This window comes from Pogona vitticeps, chromosome 4, assembly GCF_051106095.1.
Source record: "Pogona vitticeps strain Pit_001003342236 chromosome 4, PviZW2.1, whole genome shotgun sequence".
Lineage (NCBI taxonomy): Eukaryota > Metazoa > Chordata > Lepidosauria > Squamata > Agamidae > Pogona > Pogona vitticeps.
In genome coordinates, this window is record NC_135786.1 from 192,313,259 (window position 1) to 192,332,547 (window position 19,289).

Here is a 19,289-nt window from a genome sequence, read left to right on the forward strand (position 1 = left end):
AGGAGGTGTTTGGAAGATATAAACCAACTTAAAAACTAGACAAAGACATCTTGGAACTTATTGCAGTGTAAAATGAGGATAGTTGTCTGCACCGAAGCAACAAATTCAGGATGGGGAAACAACAGAGATTGCAAAGAAAGGTGGGGATTTATGAAGATCATGGGCCTTGTGAATCCATCTGATGGTCTGGTTGCTGCATTTTCTACCACTTTGTGTTCCTGAGTAATCTTCAAATCATTTGCATATGAAACATTTTGGGCCTGGTACTCCCATGCTACATATCAACTTCTTTCAGGATGCAGAGTCATCTAGAACAGAACATGAGCAGATGAGCCAAGCACCAACAATGTCTCCATCTTAAATAGACTGAGCCTGCTTTTGTTTACCCTCACCCATTTCATCACTGATTTCAGGCACCTGTTCACATGTCTTTCTGACTCACCTGATGGAGGAAAAGAATAAATAAAACTGGATGCCAAGTGCATATTGATTACACCTCCACTCTAAGCATCATATCTCTTTCTTTAATGGTTTCATACAGATGTTAAACACAAGAATAGAGCTGTGCCAAACAAATTATGGACACCTACGTTAGGAGTCATGGGTGGAGTTGACATATCTGTACTAGGATAAAGAGGACTGGTATTCAGTTCATCAGATGTGGCAGATCATAGGGGAAAGTAGCAGGAATTACTACCATAGAAGATATAATGGAAAAGATAACTGTGTTAATCCATGAGAATAAAACAAGACAAAATCCATAATGCCTTTATTAGGATCAGCTAAAATTCCACAAAGATGCGAATATTTTTGTGAAAGTTTGGTTGATTCTAAGGAATGTCTTTCTAAACCATTCCAGGTTTGGTTTTCATTTTTCTTAGGAGACAAGAGGGGTTAAAAAGTGTTTGTGTTTGTGTGCACATGCATACACAGTGAGAAGACTGGAATGTGACTTTCTTCCTTTAGTTCTTACATTTAAACTAGGAGTGGGCAAATTTGATTGGGCTAGGGCTAATTTTTTAGCCCACAGCATCTCTTGAGGGCCATAATAGGCCAGAAATATTAAAAAAAACTTTGGTGGTGCTGGGGATTAAAACTGGAATTTACCCAGGTATCCCAGTTTTCCTTTAGGGGTTAGGGAGACTTGGGTAAGTCCAATGTGAAAACCATTGATCCTCCTTTTATAGTTCAAATGCCAATTTCTGCCCAGAGGGCATCTGGGAAGTTCATGGGGCCTGCAGTACAGAGGCCACACTTTACTGACCATGATTGTAACGTCTGAAGTTGCCTTCCATTGGGAGATTGGACTATATAGATGAGAAACATATGTCTTGACTGGTGGAAGCTTTCTGTAGTCTCAGGGAGGAGTTTTATCATCCCTGCTAATGAATTATTTAAATTCATGCACTTACAACAGGTGTTCAGTATGTTTCCCATAGGCCCCAATGCCGCCTCTGCCCTAGTTGTACTTTTTAAAATGTCACCTTGTGCTGTCTAGTGGCTGGGTTTTTTTTTTCTATATTTGGGGGATCCCCTCAACCCCTCCACTCTACTCCACCCCCAAATTTTAGCCACTATTAAGTGTAAGGGAACTTTATTTTAATGTAAAATATATATTCTTCATCGTGGCCTCTGTGAATGCACACAAGTGGGTTAAGCAACGCCTGTGCAGGTCCTCTCAGAATCTTCTAGAGCTTTTAGGAGAAAAATAACAAAGTTTAGGTTGCCCCTATAGCACATGCTCCAACCGCCTCAGCCCTCAGTTCCATTTTACCGCTGTTGGTGTTCGGACCTCTCGCCTAGAGCTCGTTAGATTTGTATATTTCAGTGATTTTTCTGGACTTGACACGGACTGGATTGTTCTCTTTTTCTTTCTTTTTTTTTGGACAGATTGTGCCTCCTTGTTCAAGATACTTATGGAATATTCAGTGAAATACAATTTCAAGTCCTCTTTTCCTCATCAGAACCAATCCAGAAGTACAGCAAAAAATGGGAGGGAAAATACTGTTGTTTATCCAGAGTGAAAATTTTGCAAAGAGTCACCAGAGGAAGGTAAGGAAAAGAAACACTGTATCCTCTAGAAGAGAGTCATTATTACTGCTGTTAAAATTACGAAGTGCATTGGAGCGCCTTAAATCAGACCATATAGCTAATAATCAGAGGTTATGGGAGTTGTTGTCTAACAACATCTGGAAGACCAAAGTCCCCACTCTTATAGACAGATGTGTTTATTATGGCATAATCAATGTATGTCTTGTCTATAGATTAAGTATATGTATTAGCTTGATCCATGTCTAAAATGGGTGATCAGGGTATAAAATAATTGCCACACAACTGACAGTGACCCTGGCCTGGCTCTTCTCCACTGTGATGCTTGCTAGAGACAAAATTTCATCAAGGCACAGGTGGAGGAGAATGTTCGGTGTATATTTCAGTCCTACTCCTATCCACTTTAGTTTACTCTCACCAGGTGCTGCAAAGTTTAAATGTTTCATTTCTTGTTCGAAGGTATATTTTTAAAAAGAAATGTGGGGCAAATGAGAAAGATAAAACAGTGGCCAACTGCAATTTTTTTTTACCCCAGAATTGGAAGCTGCAATTGCCCTTTCCCATACTGCCATTTAAAAAAAAAACAACCAAGCATCCTGAGCCCTCCTTCACATCATAAAATGAAAAGCAGCAACATGACCATGTGTGGTTAAAGAAAAAGCTGAAGTGGCTCATGTTGCCTCTCAGGAGTAGGTGTACATCTTGAGTCTGAAAGAGTTGAACACTGATATTCTTAATCACTGTTCTCCATAGGGCTGTGCCATTACTATAATGAACATTGTAAATATGTTACTGTAGCTTGTATGGTCCAGTTCATGCTGGTATTTCTCCATAAGACTGTATTTTCATATTGTTGAATGTATGAAGGAATTGACAGTGAGACCTGGCCTTGTTTAGAGCTGTTGTCTCTTTTAGCTTTTTGTCTGAAGAAAAGGATGCCACATACTCAGTTGTTTTTGTTGTTTTTATATTTTCTCATTCCACTGTTTTTGAGAAAAAGATGATGAGAATTACATGCAATAATTACTAATCAACTGGATTAAGATTATGTGAGGCAGCATATTTGTTTCCTGGTATCCTTTCATTCTCTTACTCTTACTCATACGTGACTACAGCCTTCCTTGAGCTCTGTTACTATAACCTGAATACTTTACAGCAGATTAACAGATGATAGGAGACTGTGACTAAAACAAGGAAGAGAGGCCCTGCACTGAATTTTATCATATGGAATTTGCTAGGTTAGTTTTTTGCTTGTGTGTTATTTTGTGCAGAATTTTTTTTACTAATGCTACTCATAGATCTCTAACAATTTAGGCAGATCTTCCACTGCGTAGAAACTGTATCGATAGAAAATATCATTGTTGAAATTCAGTCTATAGGTTTTTGCCTTGTTACAGAAAGCAAAAGGCACATCCCTGCCAAAGTAGCTAACACTTGTCTTTACTATGTCTTGTCATCCTTATTATACCAGAATGTTTAATTTGTTCTGGATCACAAAAAATTGAAGCATATAAAGATGATTGCTATACTTCCATCTAGCGAACAGCATATTCTTTGAGTGGACTGAATAGTCTACAGAAATAAAACACTTAACTCACTGACTGCCCCTGCCATTTATCATGTCAAGTAATGAGTTAATACAAAAGGAGTCATGGAAATTGCAAGTAATCCCAATTTTATCAGAAGGAAATCACTAATGGCTATTACTGTATTTTGTTTCCTTGAAACCACTTTATTCCTTGAAACCTAGGGGCTTGGACCTTTACTGATAGATTTCTCTTATTAGTTCTCCTATTCTTACATAGCTGTTCATCTGTACTAAATATGTTAGTACCCTTGACCATTCCTTCCACTAGTCCCAAATCTCTGGCATTCTCTCTTGAATCAGTGCCTCTTGTTGGTCATGCAAAAGGGAAAACTTACCCTGCTTCCCATTTCTCTGTTATTGTTGGATATGCTTGTACAGGTATCTCCCTTCGTTCTTCTCCTTCCATAACTTGTGTTTTCCAAAATTTGTCATTTTATATCTACTGACTGAAAACCCCACAAACATTCCAATGACCACTTGTCTAGCCTTTTGAAGCCTTTTTGCCAGCCTTTCCTTCTACCTTTTCTCTCCACTTTAGTTCCTTTAAAATGCTTGATGTTAAATATTATTATGCTGGAGTTATGCAGATGTAATAATGCTGATCTATCACCTTAGGATACCCAATATAATGTAGTGGATAGAGTGATAGATTAGGACTCACAGGTCCTGGGTTTGAATCCTTGTTTAGCAATGGAAGCTCACTGGAGTGTGGAACTGGAAAAAACACTCCTTAAATATCTCACTTGCCTTGAAAGCTTTGTTAGGGTTGCTGTAAGTCCATTCCAACCTAATAGCACATAATAACAACATAATCTCCACAATGACGCACAATGAATATCTAACTCAAACCCATATTTTTGGCCTGTCTGCCTACACCTATGATCCTCAGAAAAAGATTCACGTTTATAGCTGCATTTTATACTGGTGAGGTAGATGGATTCCTTAACCTCTTTCCCATTCTAACTTCCAGCCATTCTCTGCAACTGACAGTGCTGGCATAGGAAACACCTTATTTGCATGACTTATCATGTTTTTCTTTTTCAAACATTACCAGAAAGCCGTAATATTTGGCCATGACTCAATTCTTATTTCTTCCCTTTATTTTGCTGTTTATTTTATCAGATAACAGTTCATTTTTTGAGTACCAGGTTTTATTACCTTTTTCCTTCCTTATCTTTTTTCCTTATCTTTTTCTCTGCCTTCATTCCTTTTCTCTACAAAACGTCCAATTCAGTATATGTAGAAAAATCCCCTCCTACCGTTAATCAGATGTTGCCTTCTAAATTATAGGACTGATCCACTTCAAGTTTTAAAAAGCATTAGGGGGGAAGCATTCATGGTAGGCTTATGAAAAATAACTACAGGAATGGCAATGTGCTACCAAAAAGTTGCAGGATGTGATCACAGGGAGAGGAATCCTTTTTGAAAACAATTTAGAATTTTAAAATTAGAACTTTGTTCAGACATCTCCAAATCTGGCACAGAGGATGTCCATACTGTCTACTATGTTCTGCCAAGTATGGTATGATCCCAGTTCAAGAACCATTTCCAGGTTTATAACTTTTTGTTAGGCATGCCTGCTCCTATTACAGTGGACCCTCGACTTACAGACGGCTCGACTTACAGACTTTTCGAGTTACAGACTTCTCTGGCTGCAAAATTTAGGTTCGACTTGCAGCCGGAGAATCAACCTACAGACCGGGGAAAAACCAAAATGGAACAAAAACGGCCGGCTATGGGATTAATTAGTTTTCAATGCATTGTAGGTCAATGGAGACTTGACCTACAGACTTTTCGACCTGCAGCCACCATTCCAATACGGATTAATTCTGTAAGTAGAGGGTCCACTGTAGTAATGACTTTAAAAGGTGTATTGCCTAACCACACATTCCCTGTGCACCTGTGATATATCACAGTGTTATTTTAAACAGTCTTACTCTAGAACCAGGACAAATCCAGCACACATTTTTATAGACATGTATTTTTCCTATATAATTAATTGTTGGGCTCAAAAGAGTGAGACAGTTATCTTTTTTTAACTACAGTTAAAATTGATTCACTGCTTAAGAGTACCTTTTAATCAGATTAGAACTGTATAGTACTGCTAAATTTTTAAATATCTGTCTGAATTTTATGAGCCTACTTTAATCCTGTTGTGTTCAATGTAATGCATTCCCATAAAAATTGTGATCTAGGGTTATAGTCCTTCTAGATGTGTACTTAAGAGTAAGTGCCACTGACCTCTGTGCACACATTTTGAACAGACATGTAGAGAACTGCATTGCTAAATTACGCAACAGTAGTTATTATGTTGGCATGCTCTGGTCCATGGGGTCACAAAGAGTCAGACACGACTTAACAACTAAACAACAACAAGTTATTATGTGAGTGATCAAATACAATGTGAACTTTCACATTCATGTGTTTTGAGATTATATTTCTGTTTTGAGTACATATACATTGGAAAGTATGATACCACAGATTTATCTTTTATTCATTTTTGTTTCCAAAGAGTACTGGGGCTTTTCAGCCTAATAGACAGTTTATGGCCTCCACAACAGCCTCTTACAGTTCCTGGTCGAAGCCAAGACAATGAAATGGTAAGCTGGTGTTTCAAATCCTCTGTTTCTCAAGTAAGCATTTTTTTAGCTCAGTAGGTATCTCACTCCCTCTAATTAAATATTTTCCTCTCAGCAGAACTATAGCAACTGGTGGTTGTTCTATCACTGTATGCTCCCATATGAGACTTTTATCATGAAATTATTAATGTTTTATTCACAAAATGACTGTATATAAGAATCAAGACAACACTAACTTCCTTTTGGAACCCTTCCATGTTTCTCCCATTCTTTTTTAAAAACATCATTCAGAGGAAATGACAGATTAGAAAAGCTGCACTGTGTCTTTTGAAGGTAGCACTAGGAACCATTGGTCTGGAGGTTCCCATTAGCATCCCAAGAATTTCCTAGATGAATTAGTGTCATGGTGTTAAGATGTTGATTTAATTCTAGAGAAAAGCAGTTGAGATTCCCAAAATAAATTCAGAATTGAATGTTAAAATTCTTTGTATACCCACTTCTAAGCCAAGCTGTTTTAATTTTTGCTACCTCTGGGATAAGCGATAAGTAGACCTGGTCTAGAGGGGTGGAGTATAAATCTAAGTAAAATAAAGTAATTAAAATATCTGCTGAGACCAGTGGTGTCGAGTTTTTGTCCTTAAAATGTTCCCTCTACTATTCTGTGGCTCCCGAAGCTTTCCCCGGCATGAAAGAGATCAGTGGAACCTGGCATAGGCGTGGGACTAGTAAACTTTTAAATTCCCTCAAAATGGCTGCAGCTGATGATGACTTCATGGTTATGGGTCATAAAATTGCACCATAGGATTTTGGCCATTTTGTTATATTCAGCATAGCAAATTATTATCATGTTCTGCTTAATTCAATTTATTTATTATTGTTATTTAAAATCAGGATCTCCACTGGAGCTTTCAAACAAAAGAAGACTATAGTAATAAAGCTACAACGAAATGTAGTAGACAGTTTAAAACATGCTGCTAAATTAAAGTCAGTTTTAAAAGGTCTTGCACAATAAAGCAATATTCAAACTATATCTAAAAATGGATAACACATTTTTACTGAGTTATGTTCAACATATTCTTCTGTTGTAAAGCAATCGAGAGACACTGAGCATAGCATGGCATGTGGCATTATTAAAACTATTGTGTCCTAGTACACGGCTATTCAATAAATGAAATAGTGATTCCAGATAATAGATGCAAAAATGAAGAAATTTCAAGTATTTATTTCTTTTTTAAAAATAATACCTAGCATTTATTTACCACATTTCAAATGTTCAGTGCATGTCATATGCCTTATTGCAATAATCCTTACAGTAGCTCTGAAAATGTATACCAGTGTTACCTTATTCTAAATGAATGATATGAGTGGAAGTGAGAGGACAGTACTATATCTAAGGCAAGGCAAGCAACCAGTGATCCTCCAGATGTTAGACTTCAATTCCCATTATTCTCAGCCTGCCAGCCCGGCCAAAGTGGAACATGATAAAGGTTGTAGTTCTGCAACATATGAAGGGCCAGAAGTTGCACACCCTTGGTCTGAGTTTGCTTATGGAGGTTTTAATTAAGGCACTCAAAGAAGAGGAAGAGGAGTTTAAGAAAAATCTGACAATACAAGAACTTAAAACAAGATTAATATATTACAGCATAAAATTAACTTGTTTGATCAGGAAGAAATGGCAAAGAAAAAATTTGCAAGACAGATTTTTTTTTTTGAAAATGCAAATAAACCGGGAAGATGTTTGGCATATAGAATTTAAAAAGAAAGAGAAAATACAATGATTAATTCACTTTTAGACAAGGAAGGGAAGGAAACCTTTAATCAGAAAAATTAAAGAAATAGCAATGAAATTTTATGAAAATGTATATTAAAAGAAACATATATCTTTCCAACAACAAGAAAAATACTTTGAAGGAATCCCACCCTGGAAATTTTTGGAGCAACAGTTAAAAAATCTGAACAATCCTATAGCAATGAATGAAATAATAGAAGCTTGGAAAAAACAGAAAAATAACAAGACACCAGGGCCAGATGGGTTGCTGGCAGAATATTATAAAGCTTTACAGGAAGAATTGATACCACATTTTAAAAAACTAATAGAAGCTATGGAGAAAGGTGGAAAAATTCCTGAATCATGGAAAGAGGCACAGATATATGTAATGCACAAATCAGGAACAGAAAGGAATCAAATTAAAAATTATAGACCAATATCTCTTTTAAATGTGGACTACAAGATATTTGCTTTCTTCTTAGCCAATAGACTGAAAAAGGCTTTAACTCTGATGGTACATAAAGACTAGACTGGCTTTCTCCCTAAAAGGAAATTAGGAACAAATATAAGAATAGTGATAGATATATTGGACTATTATGAAGCGCATCCAGAAAAAACAAATGATGCTGATTTTTTTAGCTGCAGAAAAGGCCTTTGATAATGTGAAGTGGAACTTTATGCTGAGTCCATTAAAGATGATGGGCCTTCAATGAAGTTTTTACAAGCAATCGAATCAGTTTATTCACAGCAAAAAGCAGGATTCAAGATTAATGGTCAAATCTTGGTAGAGTTTCAAATTCAACAAGGTACAAGACAAGGATGCCCCCTATCACCTTTATTTTTCATTTTGACACTAAAAATACTAAATAGACAAATAAAGAACGATTCCAAAATCAAAGGGTTGAGAATAAAAGGAGAAGAATATAAATTACAAGCTTATGTTGATTATTTGGTAATATTATTAGAACACCTGGAGGAATCAATCAGAGAATTAATAGATACAATTGAAAACTTTGGGGCAGTCACAGGTCTCAAATTAAATTATGAAAAGACTAAATTCTTGACAAAAATATGACACAAGAAGAGGCAAAGAAATTAGAAATGGGAACAGGATTTGAACACAAGACAAAGATTAACTATCTGGGAATAGGCATCACAAAAAAAAACCAAGTACTTTGATGAAAGACAATTATCTTCTAATACTTAAATAAATACAAGGAAAACCTGAAATTTGGCTAAATTACAACTCTCACTGCTAAGTAGAATTGCTATTATAAAAATGAATATCCTGCCAAAGCTATTGTTTTATTTCCAAAATTTACTAGTATTGCTGAATATACTGTAAGGAAGTTGATGCAGTGATTTCTAAGTTTATTTGGCAAGCTAAAAAATAAAGAATAAAACGTAAAGCTCTACAAGACTTAAAATACTGCTTATTTTAAAATACTGCTAATTTGTGCCCATTGTTCTTAACTCTAATACAGTAACTCTGTATGGTGCTCATTTTTCTACATCTAAACTTAAATCCATAAGACAGTTCATTGTATCTTCCTGCAAGGACGTATGATATAAGACTTTATTTGAATCAATGGAAACTAGTATTTCTATTAGAAATGTTGGAAAGGACTCATTTTGTGTATTAATGGAATTTATTTAAATAATTAAACAATTGCATTTCCTTTTAAATCAAAATTCCTTTATTCTCCTTTTTGACTCAATAGTTCCTAAGATGAATTATATATTACCTCTGTAGCACTAAAATTGACTAATACCATAACATTTTAGTCTTTTAGCCTTTATTTTTCTTTAAATAAAATTACTTGGTCTCACTATAACTGGAAAGGAGAAGGGGAACATCACATTGCTTAATGTTACCGAGTTCTTGCTGCTGAAGGTTACTTTGGCAGAATTCATGTTTCTGAGTGAGGCAGCTTTATCTGTTGATCGTCAAATTTACCCATGTACTGAAATTCTTAAAAGTTACAGAAATTATAAGCTATGGAAATAATAGAGCATTTTTACCATGACTAGCATGACAAAGATTTTTTTTTTTTGATTGGTTGATTGTGCTTGGTTTGGCTTTCTTTATGACAGGCATTCACAGGTGTAGCTGCAAATGGAAGTATACATGAAATATTATTCTCGATTTTACCAGGACGACAGCCTGTTAGCATTTAGAGATGTTTCTGCTATTCTGCTACTGCTATTAACTATACCTTTTTAAAAAATCCTCTATATCCTTGCTTCCTATTTGTGTTGATAAAGGTCTTCCAACTCTCCAGCTGAATAAATAAGTTTAATATCAAGCGTTCACTCTTTATGACTGCACCTATTTTGTTTATTTTCAACAGGTAACAGCTAACCTGCTTCCTCCTAGTTTCTGTTATATTCTTGCTGTTGATTCTGACCAAAGAGACATAGATACAGATGAAGGAGAACACATTTCAGACTTGTATTTCCCTCCAGCTGTGCACAGTCTCAAAGAAATTGTTCAGGTATTGTTGTTGCTGCAAGTTTTATAACTGGTATATTTTTTTAACATGTTGAAATGTTTGAAATAATATATTTGGCTCATGTGAGAGTAAGAGTCAGGGTGAGCCATCCCCTCACGAATATAACATAGTGCAGGAGAGTAAAACTGCGGAGAGAGGAAAGGAAGGAGAAATTAAAGGAACAAAAGAACCAGCTGCAGAGATGCGTGATGAAAAATAGGAAAGAGAAAGCCACGCGGGAGAACTAGAAAGGTCTCGAGGAGAAAGAGAAGGCGTGAGGAGGAAAGAACCGTTGAGGCAGTTGGAGACTGAGACGAGGGAAGGGAGGAGGATAAGTCAGGAGAGGGAGCAAGTAGATGTATTTTTGACTACAGAAATAGGAGGGACCTCCACCGAGACTGAGAAAGTGAGCATGTTTCCAGAACAAGAAACAAAGGGAATAGAGAGAACAGGACATGTCTTTTCAGTACCCCGAAAGAGAGTGGCTGAGAGTGTAGAGGATCCAGGAGAAGGGACCTCCTCTAAAGCAAGTTACCGCCCTGTTATTCCAGGACTGAGTCCTATAGAATGGACCATCGTAGTATATCCCAGGATTCCCGGTCCAGAGGGATCAACCCCCACAGGAGACCCAAAGATGGTGATAGAGCAACCTGTAATGGTAGAATGGGCTCGTCACCCGTGTTGCAGGACACTGTGTGTGGGATGTGATCAGCGGTTGAAGAAAACAAGCAAGACAGAATAAGAGAAAAAACTGTTGTTAAAAGATGTTGATGAGCGTTCTTTGTTGTGGTTATGGGAGGAGTACCCTCCCCAGTTATCTATCTGTTGTTCAAGTGAAGTAAACCAAAATGACTCAGTTGATGTTAATAATAAAAATTCTTTTATTCATAACTCTGCTGCATCATTTTTGACTCAAGATAAGTAACATCCAGATTTGAACCCAGAACTTACTCACAGCTCATTTAATTGTATTTCAGATGGCTGCCTTACATCACCGCTTCAGCTTTTGGGCACATGTTGTATATCAAAGACTGCTGGTAATTATTTTCTCTGCTGATTTTGCAATTTCATATTTGCAAACTGAAAAAAAAAACAGTCATGTACAAACATAGTTAAGGTTCCCCTTGACATTTAGTCCAGTCGTGTCTGACTCTAGGGCATGGTGCTCATCCCCATTACTAAGTCATAGAGCCAGCATTTATCCATAGACCGTTTCCATGGTCACATGGCCAGCATGACTAGACACGGAATGCTGTTTCCTTCCCACCTTGGTGGTACCTATTTGTCTACTCACATTTTTGCATGCTTTCCAACTGCTAGGTTGGCAGGAGTTGGGACAAGCGATGGGGGCTCACTCCATCGCGTGGATTTGAACTGCTAATCTTTCGACCTTGCAGCCCAGAGGCTTCTGCGGTTTAATCCGCAGCACCATCACGTCCCTTACAAACATATTCAGTCCTGAGACATGTATGTAGAACCTTATCAGCATAAGGATAAAACATTAGGAATATTTTTGCTAAATTTGTGAATTTGAAATAGTAACTTATAGAGCACATTTCCATAAGATGTGGAGTTTCCTCATGGAATTCAGCCTTAATGAGTGTCTACAAGATGGGGAAAAGGGAAAGTGGCTGGACCTACCTTAGCAATTATAATTTTGGCTGAAAAAAATACATATAAGTGATAAAGATAATAGCGGATAAATGGAAAGCAGGCAGAGAACCTGTCTGGTGTTGACTGAGGCTTTTTTTTAATCACCTGTGGGCAAGAAGAGAAATTAGAACCTGCATTAACTGAGGCCTACTAGAAGCCCTCCCAGTTACCTAATAGTCAACAGAGCTGTGGAGTAAGCCCTGATTTAGAGTTAGAATTGTTGGTAAAGAAATCCTATACATGGTTGCTGTGGGTTTTTCAGGCTCTTTGGCTATGTTCTGAAGGTTGTTCTTCCTAATGTTTCACCAGTCTCTGTGGCCAGTATCTTCAAAGGACAGGAGTCAGAATGCTCTCTGTGCTCTGTTGCAGTTTGTTGGATAGTTGAGTGGGAACAGCTTTTGTCCTTTTCAGGAGATTGGATGATTATGGTGATCAGCTGTTTTTGTTGTGGATGTATTGTTGTGATAAGGGGGGGAGATGATCTGTCACTGTGATTGATGGGTGTTGTTAGCTTGTCTTTTGTGTGCAGTAATCACTGGTCCTTGTGGCTGGGTATTTATTTATTTTATTTATTTATTTATTTTATTTCTATCCCGCCTATCTGGTCATCCTAGACCACTCTAGGCGGCTTACAATTGGAGCAACAATAAAATTATTAAAAACATTACAAATAGACAAAAATGGAAATCAAAGAATATAAAAGAAAAATCGTCAGGGATTATCTGTTGGGAAAGCCTGCCTATACATCAGTGTTTTCAATTGTTTCTTAAAAATGCCCAGCGAGGGAGCCGCGCGAATCTCAGGAGGTAAGTTGTTCCAGAGGCGAGGAGCCACCACCGAGAAGGCCCGATTTCTGGTCTTTTCCTTCCGGGCCTCTCTCGGCGTCAGGCTCCTCAGCCTCACCTCCTGGCTCGCACGGGTGACACGGGTAGATCTAGGTGGGAGAAGGCGTTCCACCAAATATTGAGGTCCTAAACCGTTTAGGGCTTTGTAAGTAAGCATCAACACTTTGAAGTCGATGCGGAATCGGATGGGCAGCCAATGCAATGCGGCCAGAATGGGCGAGATATGTTGGTATCTTCTCACTCCACTGAGTAATCTGGCCGCAGCATTCTGCACCACCTGTAGTTTCCGCAGCAGCCTCAAAGGTAGCCCCACGTAGAGCGCATTGCAGTGGTCTAATCTTGAGATTACAAGCGCATGTACCAAAGTGTTGAGAGCCCCCACATCAAGGTAGGGTCGCAGCTGGGCTATCCGCCGAAGATGGAAAAATGCGATGCGGACCACGGACGCCACCTGGGTTTCCATAGTGAGCGCCGGGACCAGATGAATCCCCAAGCTGCGAATGAGGGAGTTTCCCAAATCCCCAACTGTGGGAGCGCCCACCCTCAGTACCTCCGTCTTGTCCGGGTTCAGCCTCAGCCCATTCTCCTGCATCCATTCCCGAACGGTCTCCAGGCAGCACTGAAGGGACAGAACGGCATCTCCTGTAGTTGGAGAAAAGGAGATGTAGAGCTGCGTGTCATCCGCATATTGATGGCACAGGGCTCCACACCCCCTGATGACCGCTCCCAGCGGCCTCATATAGATGTTAAACAGCATTGGGGAGGTGATCGACCCCTGTGGAACCCCATAATTGAGGCTCCATGGGGCCGAGACATTCTCCCCAAGCTGTACTCTCTGGGGACGGTCCTCCAAGAAGGAACGGAGCCAGGCAAATGCCCGGCCACCTATTCCCAACTCGGTGAGCCTCCCCAGGATGATACCGTGGTCAATGGTATCGAAGGCCGCTGAGATATCGAGGAGGACCAGCAGAGACATTTTGCCTCTGTCGGCCTCCCTCAACAGGTCATCACACAGGGCGACCAATGCCGTCTCTGTTCCATGGCGCGGCCTGAAGCCCGATTGGAATGGATCCAGGGCATCTGTGTCATCCAGGAACGCCTGAAGCTGATCGGCCACCACCCTCACGACTACCTTGCTTAAGAAAGAAACATTGGCGACGGGCCTATAATTGCCAATTTCGTCCGCCGCCAAACTAGGTTTCTTTCTTATGGGCCTAATGAGTGTATCCTTGAGGGCAGAGGGAAATCTGCCCTCAAGGAAAGACCCATTAATTATTACAGTAGCCCATTCCGTTGTTGAAGGCCTGGCTGCCTTGATTAGCCAGGCCGGGCAAGGGTCCAAAGAGGAGGTGGAAGCACGGCAGCGATCAAGCGTCCTGGCCACAGTGTCGGGCGAAACAGGCTGAAAGGAGTCAAAAATCACCGGACAAGACGAAGCGCTGGACATTTCAGCTCGACTCAGAGTTCATTGACCTTTTGCAGGCTGTATTTTTCAGTGCTATACATCTTATGTCCCTGAATTATTTTCTGGTGTTATAAGCAGTAGAAAAGCAGATATCTTAAGCTTTCAAATCAATGAGACTGTGCAGTGTCTTAAGTTTCCTGTTTCATACTCTAATAAGGGTGTTTCAGTTCTGATGTTTCACAATTGCTTGGTGCTACATGAAACACTTTTCTGCTGGAACAGGCAGTATTAAAAACAAAAACAAAATAATTATGATAAAGGAAGTGAGACGAATACATTCCCTCAAGAATAACACAGTTCAGCAGGAAGGAGTATAAACCTTTTCAGAAGGTTGGTCTTACCTTTTAAATCCTAGGTCGCCAAGGATTATTTTCGCCTCCTTCTCTTCCTCTTTATCTATTTAATTTATTTATACCCTGCCTTTCTCTTAAAAAGTAATGTTCTCTCTCACTTGGAAAAAGTCTTGCTAGTACTTCAAGGGGCCTTAGATCTTCTTCAGTAACCCAGCAGTCTCCATGACACACAGTACCCCGTGAGATTGATTTCTGATCACAATGTTGCATCTTTCCCCAGATTACTCTGAAGTGGGGAGGAAATCCTCATGCCCAGTTTAATTTATAAACTAATTTAAATGTATAGCCCCAAGCTCTTCTTCTGAAGAGATGTGTATTTATAGACATTTATTGTTCCATTTCAAAAACTTGCCATGACTATTTGCTATATGTAATGTTCTTTTTTTGAATACCTCCCAGCAGCTCTCCATTCCCCAACCCTGCCCTCTCCTTTGACTATTAATCTATTCAAAATGTTATATTATAGATTGTATGTAATCCTGTTCAATGTCATTGAAATAATGTCTGTTTCCTCTAAATTTGTCTTAATCTGGATTAAGATTGTAAATTTATTTGAGGAAGAGACTTTTTCTTTATGGTAGGAAATTTAAATACAGAAGAAATTTTGTTCTATGATAAAATCATATGGAGAATAAAAAAATACTTTTAGAACATGCCATATTTTCCGTGTATAAAACATCCCCATGTAAGAAATCTAAGTGGGTTTTAGCAAGTGTAGGGGGAAAGGGATCAAAGCACTGCAGGATCACTTTGATTCCTGCTTTCCCCTGCACTTCATTTTTCTCTCCACAGCTTACTTCCGTGTATAAGACGACCCTCAATTTTTAGTCTAAAGATTTTAGACAAAAGTATGGTTTTATACATGGAAAAATATGGTATATTATGTAATCTGAGAAAAGACTTCATCAGAGTACTCCTGAAATATTTTATTTGTTTGGTCAGCTATGGGTATAAGTATTGCAAATTATTCCAATTTCAGAAAGATTGGCAGTCTGGTGATTTATCTTGCTATGAACAGGGGCATCACACAGAAACTACCCTTCCAGGTATAGAAATGGCATCAGATTTTTGTTTAGAAAACAAAACAACAAGTACTGTTATTAAAGGAGAGATGACTAATAGTTCTGAGCCACTGTGCAAACTATGACTGAGCTACATGCAATTCATCAGCCCCTCCCTTTTGTCTCTTAGCAACTCAGGCTACTTCCCTACTTCTCCAACAGCCTTTCTACAAATCCTGTTGTTTAATCTTCCCTTAATTTTTTTCTGCTACAACACAAATCGTTGCTGAAGTTTCATTGGAGTTGCAAAACTGTCCCACTATTGTACAATTACACCAAAATATACATGTATATATTTATTGGAATATTGCTTCCTTTGGATTTTTATTTCACTACTTTGGAGCTCCATATTGTATTGGGTACTAGAGATGAGTGAATAACAACACATTAAAATCAAATTGGAAATGTTATGTTAAATTAAAATCCAGTTAAAGAAGTGAATGAAAGTAGGTCCCATCATCATCATTATAGAATTGCAGAGTTGGAAGGGACCCTATGGATCATCGAGTCCAACCCCTGTTAAGGAGGCACAATGGGAAATCAAACTCACAACCTTAGGGTCTGCAACCAGAGACCTGAACCACAGAGCTATCCAGCAGTTTGTATATATCTTTTGGAAAACAGAGATAAGGATCTAGAAATAGCCTTCTTTATGGGGCTTCCAAACTTAAGTTTATCTTCCCTCCCTTTTACTTAAGACAATCTCATGCACCTCCTAACATTCTTATCTGCCGTTGAATGCCTCCTCCAAAGATTGGGTTAGTCCTTTTAAAAAATACTATGATTTTCTGTTTTATTTATTTATTATCAGAATAATGAAATAGTGGCCATAGCTTTTACATAACCATTGGCATTTGAATGAACTCCAGTTTAAAGAATGCAGTAAGTCACATCCTTCATAATTACTTCAGTCATTTTGTGCTGTCACATAATTTGTGTTTTCTGATTATATGTGCCTGGTAGAGATATTTAACATCCAGAGACCAAAAACACTAGCAAGTTTTGTTTAAATTAACTTTTATGCTGTGCATATCCAGAGAGTTTTCTAGTGGTAGCTAGGTACTGTATTTGTTAAATATGTTTCCTTATTCCTTAAGGACAGATTTGTTGGTAGGTTTTGATGCCTACTTAACAAAAAACAGGCTTTCTCTTTTGCACTAATGATTTTCCCCATTTACATTATGAAGTTACTGTAGAGTTAGCAAATGAATGCTGAATGGAGCAAATTGTCCATTTGTCCAATGTCCAGATCCCTCTGCAAAGCCAAGCCACAGAACCTCCACATCTTTTATTGATGCTGGTATTTAGTGGTGTATTGGTTCTTAAATTAGAACTTGCATATACAGTAGTAACTATTTACATTTTTCTATTATCTTAGAGTCTATCTCCACTGGCATGTAGATATGGTATATGGGTCTTTGATAGCACTGTTTGGAATGGAAACAAAGACCTTGTCTGCTTGTGTTTCTACTTAAATGGTTCATTCATCCCCTTTAAGAGCTGTCCCGTATCTTTTTGGCACAGGGCTAGCTAGGCCATGCAATCTTTTGGGGGCAATTCATTGACATGCAAAGTAGCTCTTCTTTCTGCCTTTGCAGACAGGGTACCCAGAGACATCCGATGAAGATGATTAACGTAGGGCTTGATTTAATGCATGTGTGATGTTATTTAATTACTTATTTCATCAGTTTTGATTTATTTAACTGTGATTCAAATATTACAGAGCAGTTCAAAGAGCTACTTTGAAAACAGTATTTAAAATCTGCTGCAAATGATCAGAAAGAGTGATATTGTGGCTTTGAGCAGACAATGCATGTATGTCGTCTAGCCATTCCAGTAATAAAATGCCATGGCTGGAACCTGTTTACTTCTTCAGTTTTTGCCAGTAAAGGATTTGTCCTTCACACAAATCTGGTGCAGTATAAAATATGAAGGGAAAGACCTTGGTTTAGTGTAGATGTCTTTTGCAGACTAATTTATTCAGAACAGCAGGGAGGAAAAAAACCTGTATGATCTGTCTAGCGTCTGTGATTAATCATTGTATCTGTTTTTCTGTGAAATCATCAGTGTAGCTCCATATAGCTGTTTGAACTAAGAATCTCCAGCTCCTTCTTTATGTAAATTGGGAAACTAAAATATGGCCATTTTTATTATTACTATCCAGAATAAGTATTGTGGTACCAAAGAAAAATGAGGAAATATATTCCATCTGTGCTTGGGGGAACTGTGCTGTCGCATAACTCAGTCCTGCTGCTGTTTGTCTGTTCTGTCCTTTCTGTTCTGAACAAATTGACACACATACAGGAAGATGACGTTTTTGAAATGACTTGTTATTTACTTACTGGCTGACAATCTCAGTGGTCAGATTCTAAAGCTTCAGCTTTCAGAGTTGCAATGTTCCTCCTGTGTATTTTTTTTAATAATTGAATAGAATCTTTCAATTAACTTAAAATTCTGAAGTTACAGAAAGTTAAGGCCTAGGAATCAAGTATAAATACTGTCAATGGGACAACAGCAAACTTAGATTTAAAATTAGACTTTTAAATTAGATTTTAATTAAGCCAAATTTGTAACTCATATTTTCTGGCCACTCCATATGAAGCTGTACATTTAGATGAGTAGATAATTTGTTCTGTGCTACCACATCTATTCTGATCTAGGCAACCCTCCCAAAATTTTCCAAATATAAATCACTCAAAAGTGGTTTAAAGTTCCCTTCTTCTGTTGGTGTTCTGGGACTGTGCAGCGAGCCCAAGGCTCCACAGGCAGCAGGTAACTCCTTTTGGCAGGCTCTCCTGTGAGGCATAGTGAGGGTTCAAGCTCCTGGCTGTACACCAGATGTTCCAAACCATTAAGTTATTTCAGCTACTTTTAAAACAATAATCATACGACTGTCAGAGTACGGAGTGGTCAGGAACCAGCAGAAACAAGTATTATTCGGGGGATTTTACTTATTTTATCATATCTTAATTCATCTTATCTTACCTTTTTCGCAGTGCAAACTCTAAAATGGCTCACAGTATGATTAAAAAGTATATAACATTAAAAACATAATGGCTGTTGCCCTAAACAATCACACGAGGGCAACCATGCAAGCTGTATCACTTTGTTAGCAGTCTGTCTGACATGTTCCCTGCACTGACTGATAAGAAGAGACAATGGTATGCCTGATTGTGTGTGTGGCAGCACAACAGATAGCAAGCCAAAGGGGAAAAACACTTCTGAAGTTGCCCTTATGCGTGTGGTTTCCCCAATAGGATTTTAGCTGATTGAGTCATAATACTAAAAATACTATGACATTGATTATCATGTTAAAAAGAACCCACCAAGTTTAAAACAAGCTAAAAACAAAACACATCAAGAAAACTGAAGAGGTATAAAGTGTACGCACATATACAGATCCTTCCCCAGCAGTAAATTTATTCCTAAATTTTAT

The 19,289-nt window shown here is 38.2% G+C and overlaps 1 protein-coding gene across 2 annotated transcripts in view; it reads left to right on the forward strand.

The window, feature by feature from the left end:
• Positions 1 to 19,289, forward strand: part of SPIDR (scaffold protein involved in DNA repair) — a 260,008-nt gene that overhangs the window by 221,405 nt on the left and 19,314 nt on the right. For both annotated transcript variants that reach the window (XM_020790935.3, XM_078393733.1), the window contains exons 11-14: positions 1,891 to 2,052; positions 6,150 to 6,237; positions 10,336 to 10,479; positions 11,454 to 11,513. In XM_020790935.3, the coding sequence (XP_020646594.3) occupies positions 1,891 to 2,052; positions 6,150 to 6,237; positions 10,336 to 10,479; positions 11,454 to 11,513 (454 nt within the window). The remainder of the gene's footprint in view (positions 1 to 1,890; positions 2,053 to 6,149; positions 6,238 to 10,335; positions 10,480 to 11,453; positions 11,514 to 19,289) is intronic.